General features: G+C 36.1%; 2 protein-coding genes across 7 annotated transcripts in view; one reads left to right on the top strand and one right to left on the bottom strand.

The window, feature by feature from the left end:
* Positions 1-347, top strand: part of LOC107645508 (glycerol-3-phosphate dehydrogenase [NAD(+)] GPDHC1, cytosolic) — a 2,670-nt gene extending 2,323 nt beyond the window's left edge. The window contains exon 5 of the mRNA XM_016349551.2: positions 28-347. Within this exon, the coding sequence (XP_016205037.1) occupies positions 28-151 (124 nt within the window). The 3' untranslated portion in view covers positions 152-347. The remainder of the gene's footprint in view (positions 1-27) is intronic.
* On the bottom strand, positions 1,124-5,434 carry LOC107646295. Of its 6 annotated transcripts, XM_021103794.1 has the most exons (8): positions 4,874-5,170; positions 4,712-4,781; positions 4,431-4,483; positions 4,200-4,268; positions 3,765-4,099; positions 3,052-3,306; positions 2,543-2,737; positions 1,124-2,414 (listed from the first exon to the last, which is right to left on the bottom strand). In XM_021103794.1, exons 3-8 carry the CDS (start codon positions 4,465-4,467, stop codon positions 1,866-1,868), a joined length of 1,440 nt encoding a protein of 479 aa, XP_020959453.1. In that variant the 5' UTR covers positions 4,468-4,483; positions 4,712-4,781; positions 4,874-5,170; the 3' UTR covers positions 1,124-1,865. The 6 variants fall into 6 exon arrangements, with proteins under 6 accessions (XP_020959453.1, XP_020959450.1, XP_020959454.1 ...); XM_021103791.1 differs by lacking the exons at positions 4,712-4,781; positions 4,874-5,170 and adding an exon at positions 5,196-5,433; XM_021103795.1 differs by lacking the exons at positions 4,712-4,781; positions 4,874-5,170 and adding an exon at positions 5,196-5,431 and having other exon boundaries at positions 3,052-3,303.

Here is a 5,434-nt window from a genome sequence, read left to right as displayed (position 1 = left end):
TTTTCTGGTGGTTGATGAATTTATCAGAGAACTATCATCACAAGCAATTCTGAAAGCTCTGAGGGATGAAAATCTGAATGATCCCAGGGAACGCATTGAGATTGCACAGAGCCATGTTTTCTACAGGCCTTCACTTCTTGGACAGCCATGATCATGTTATCCATGTGAATGTAATCATATATAAATAGGAGTCATTTTCAAAGTGGGACACTTTGATGAGCATACATAAATGTATTATTACTATTTTCTGATGGGTTTTGTATTGCATTATTGTGTGTATATATCAGTTATCAATATATGTGTAAACACATCTGCCATTTTAAGTAATTGTACTGATGATTTCTTAACTGAGTCAGAGTTAAAGAGGTAGTACATAGTCTTTATTATGGAATTGAGACTCGAGAAATGTGAAATTGATATTTTGGCAACTAACATTGTCCTTTAATCTGACCCAAAGAGATAAAGAAGAAACATGTCAAAGTACCATCTTCTTTGACCCAACATGTTAAAAATAGGTGTCCCATTACAATTGGGAGATACTTGATCCTACTTTGTACGAGTTAATACACAATTAAACTTCAAATGGATATAAATACAAATAGAGGCAACAATGCAATGGAACATAATTCTTGGAACTTGTTTAAGAGAAGGTTAAGTAATAGTTTGTTTAACTTACAAGAGAAACGATATTAACATTATGAGACTTATCATGGCAATTCTTAAGAGGCTTAATGCGAAAAGCTTTTATTGAAAAGCCAAAACTTAGAAAATTTTCAATGCTTTTGGATTTTGATTATAAGATTTATCATTTATCACCTTAACAAGTGTCCTTTAACAAAACCCTAAAATTATTTCAATAAATCAACTTTTGATTACCTAATGTATACTTATATTCTCCTTAAACACATTTAATGTGTGCTTAAAAAATATTTACAACCACTGATTTTACTCTTTAATATCTATCTAATAGTCATAAATAATTAAATACCAAACACATTCTTCATGAACATCAATAAATATTTTCTGAGAGGATGCTATTACCTTCTCCAGGTTGAACAAGTCTTGTGGTTATGGCTGCTTTATGAAGCAAACACAATCTTTGCCTAGCTAGTGACTTAAGAGATAAGACAAACGTCATAGTTTCCCGTATTCAGATATATATTATATCATCATAATAGATCTTAGCAGGACATGAACGTGATATATCTCACCAGAGTCCCAGGCCTCCTCTAAGGTCACAAAGACTAAACAAAGCTGCAAGGAAGAAAACCTATACTTCCTTTCATTTACAAAATACTCCTAGTATTCTATCTATAGGCTGTACAATTCACAATATCCATTTTGGTTTGCCTATTTGTTATTTCATCACTATGTCAGAACCCTATTTTCAGTTCCTGTACCAAAACCCTCCTAAAAAAAAAGCAAGGCAGAAAATGGTTACCCCAATAAGCCCAATACTACAAGATTAAGTTCAGCAGTTACTGCTACTGAGCCGCTCAACTAGCTGTGCGACCAACTCTCCTTTGTTAAGCTTATAGTACTTTTTCACGTTTTTATCCTTTGCCATGGCCCTCAATTTATCCATTGTGAATTTCTTCAAAGTCTCAAGAAGAGATTCTGGGGTCTCATGGGTGGAACCAACCATTGAGTACAAAATCTGAAGATCAACCTCACCTCTGTTGTCTGTGGTAACCCCATCTGGATTTGGCTTGTCCATCTTAACATTTGAACCTTTTTTTTTCTTCTGTGACTCCGAAAATTCACTGTCGTAAGGAACAATAGCACCAACTTCAGTTTCATATTGGTCAGCCAGTACTGCACTTCTTGTCATCTTGCTATTCAAGGAGACATTTGAACTGGTATCATCAGTGATGCTGATGCGTGTTGATTTCCGCAAGCTTTGAAGGGAAGCTTATATCAGACTGTGCCAAGTTCTCAAAAATTTTCGTCGTTTTAAGACCTTCTGCTAGTGGTTTCTCTTTATCTGTCAGCTGTAAGCCAGTGTACGGGGCATTTCTGGTTTGTGACTCAAGCAGTGCAATCAATGCAGAACTTTGAGCATGAGTAAGACTGGACTTTTCAATGTTAATCACTTGGGAATTTTTACCATTAGCTCCTTTAAAGGGGCTCAATTCAGTATCAACAGGAAACAAGTCTCGAGGAAACACAATTTGTAGAGGATGATTTATAGAGTCCAAATCTTCAGCTGTAGCAACCTCAGGTTCTTTCTTGACGGCTTTTCGAGTTTTTGGAGCAAAATCACAGAGTTTTTTCTCTAAATCAGAATTTCTACCTTTCCATTTATTTGAAGCACCAAATTTGGAATCGTTACACTTTTTCCTCCCTTTGATGCTGGTGGAAGATATAAGAGCATCTGAGCTGACATCCATAGATTTGACAATTGCAACTTCTCTCTAAACAATTAAAGGGGAGAAACAAAATCAAGAATAAATACTTTGTTGAAAATTAAACTTAAAAAACAACTGCTGCTAATCCAAAAGGATATATAGACTGGAAAATTGGACAAACGGGCTTCTTGTACCTTGCATTCACTGGAAGTATTTCCATTTCCCACGGGGGAAAGCTGATTGGAGATTTGACCTGTATCTGTACCAATGAGTTGGCTTCGTCCGACTTCCTCGTTATCATCTGATGTCCCTGATAATTTCATCCCATCAGAAAGTCCAGAAGAACAGTTCATACCTTCCAAATCAAGACTTGTCCCTGCAAGCAATTCCTTTAGGGGGACAAAAAACTTAATCAGGATTTATACAGGTCCAGTGGCTGGGGCAAGTACAACAAAGAAACCCAATTCTAGGAGTTTAAGGAACATCATTTAAGAATGATTAATCTAAGTGGATATAAATAATCCTCTCCATAACAGGTTTAACAATGGAGTTTGCCTCAAATAAATCAAGCATAAAACAGGTTTATGAGCTTTGATTTTCATGAAAGTGCAAAATGGAAACAAAACAAGACAGATTGATTTGCATGCTAATATAAAAACAGTACGTTCTTTTTTCAAAAATATAGCAATTGAACTTTTTCAACCTCAACCATATCAGCAATGTCAACAATTTCAGCACCATCCCGTCTCTTTTGTTGCATCTCTGACAGTTCTGATGAGTTTCTAGACTTTTCTGAAGTTCCACAGAGTTGTTTACTTTCCTCATGTTCTTTAGATTCCTCTTGCTCTTTCTTTTCCTCCTTTATCACTATATTCGAATTAATTTGGCTAGACTCTTTATCTAGTGCACACTTAGTAGCATTCATAACTGGATTCAAGCTGTTTGCACCTACTAGCTGCTTCAAATTAAAGACATATAAAACTCATATCAGGTAAGTGTGATACCAAAAAGAGTCAACAGTTAGAGACCATGTTTATGTCGAACTATACTATGATAGGATGCTTTAGTGTGACCACGGAGAGAGACAAATCTATGTGCTAAACAAACAGAAAGTAAGGGATAAACAGAGATATTTGAATTTTGACCATAATCACCAGCACTTGCAACACAGTAATGCACCCTTAAAATAGAAGATAAAAATTTAAAGTAATATTATGTGCTATAGTATAATAGACTAATAAATCTTAATCTTTTTAGGACATAGTAGGTGATTCATAATTCTTAATAGCTATGGTCATATACTTCGATAAGCTACATTTCCATACTAATAAATCAATATTGCAATGATTTCAAAGGGAACAGAAAAATATCACATTTTGTAAACTTGGAAAGAGGAAGGGATTTCAAATGTCAAACCTGGCTGTTTTCATCTTGACAATGATCCCTTTGTAAAGCCTTCACTATCTCATTAAGTGTCTCAGCAGGCTTACTGTGTAATAGCAGCCCTGTCTCTATTTCATCAGCATGATCTTTCTTCAAAGCACTAATTGCAACATCCAGCCAATTGATTCTTTCGGTCAAAGCACTGCAACATATTTCAGGCCATTTCTCATGCTCAGCGCAGGCCAATTCATTTTGAAGGGACGATAGATCCTTTTCAAGTTCCTTGATTTCGGTATCTGCCTTGGTGATCAAAATCCTTAAAACCTGAACACAGTACTCCTCATTCAAGGCATCTTCCTCTATCACATCTACAAATTGAATAAAGATATAAAGTAAATCAATACAGTAACAGTGATGCAAACAAAGAAGACTGGATAAATGCAGGATAGAGTAAGATTGAAAGAATACCAGGGTCACAGCCAAAGAAGAAGCCATATGGCCACTCAGGATGATCAGAGTAATTATCTTTGCAGGAAACTGAAACAAATAAATTATGTACAAAAGCAAAAACATCATTCAAAAGGAAGCAAAGAGAAAAGGGGCAAATTTCATGCAACCCAGTAAATTTAACTGTACATAGCAACATTGAGCATACAGAAATTAATTACAGAGAGATGATAATGAGAGAAAACAAGAAACCTTGGTCGTATGAAGAACCCCAGAGATCCCAAGCCATGAATTGAAGCTATATCCTGAAACGAAAGCACAAAATGGTGACAAAAAACATCAAAGGTGGCTCAACAAATGACAAAAATGGTAGTCCTAGTACTGTTAACATAAACAAGCAATGCATTCATTTCTTTCAAAACCGACATAAATGCCGAATGCTGAAAGAGGGAAAAAGGTTGCAAAACAAAAGAATGTCGGCTTCTTTCAAAAAGATGAATAAAAAGGTCAAAGGAAGTGGAAAGAGGAATTACAAACTAAAAAGTGATGACTGAAGTAAGAGGAAGAAGAAAATATCATCAAAAATGGAGAACAGCAAAAACCCTACAGCAAGTTACAATAAGAAGATCACTTCCAACAACAACAGCAGCAATAAACTTCAATTTCGATTGAGAAGAGGAATTACTGCGCACCACCTTGGATATCGACAGCTAATTAAATGTGGCATCAAGAACGATCGTCACATCAAACAATCATGTCAACCCGTAACCCTATTAACCCAACGCTATCAATAAATGCATCCCCGAAAGAAAACAAAAATGAACAAAAACAGAAAAGAAACCCACGCAGCAACTTCACAAGCTCACTCACACACTCAGAAAGGGGGAAAATGAGTAGGACAATAGTAACACAGTAAAAAATGATCCGTTTCTTTTCGAATTAATGCGAGAAATGAAGTACATTTTCATTCCCGGGAAGGAAGCGAAGAAAACAGTGATTATTATAGTGGTCACTTACTTAGAACTGATGTAGCTGAAAAAAGGGGGGAATGTTAGTGTCTAGGGTTTCGGGGGAGTATGGGTTTTGGGATTCAGAGCCGAAGAAGAAGGAGAAGTAGGAGGAAAAGGAGAGTGAAGAGAGAAGAGATGGTGCGATTTTTCTGAGTGTGATTTTTTGCTTGTGCAGCAAAAAAGGCTGCCATTGAAAGCGACGAGCTTCGTCGCAGTGAGATATCAGAAACGAACGAGAGTGTGAGA

The sequence above is a fragment of the Arachis ipaensis genome, chromosome B06 (genome assembly GCF_000816755.2).
Source record: "Arachis ipaensis cultivar K30076 chromosome B06, Araip1.1, whole genome shotgun sequence".
In the NCBI taxonomy this organism is placed as follows: domain Eukaryota; kingdom Viridiplantae; phylum Streptophyta; class Magnoliopsida; order Fabales; family Fabaceae; genus Arachis; species Arachis ipaensis.
The sequence above is the reverse complement of the archived record's forward strand: the minus strand, read 5'-3'. Positions and strand labels throughout refer to the sequence as shown.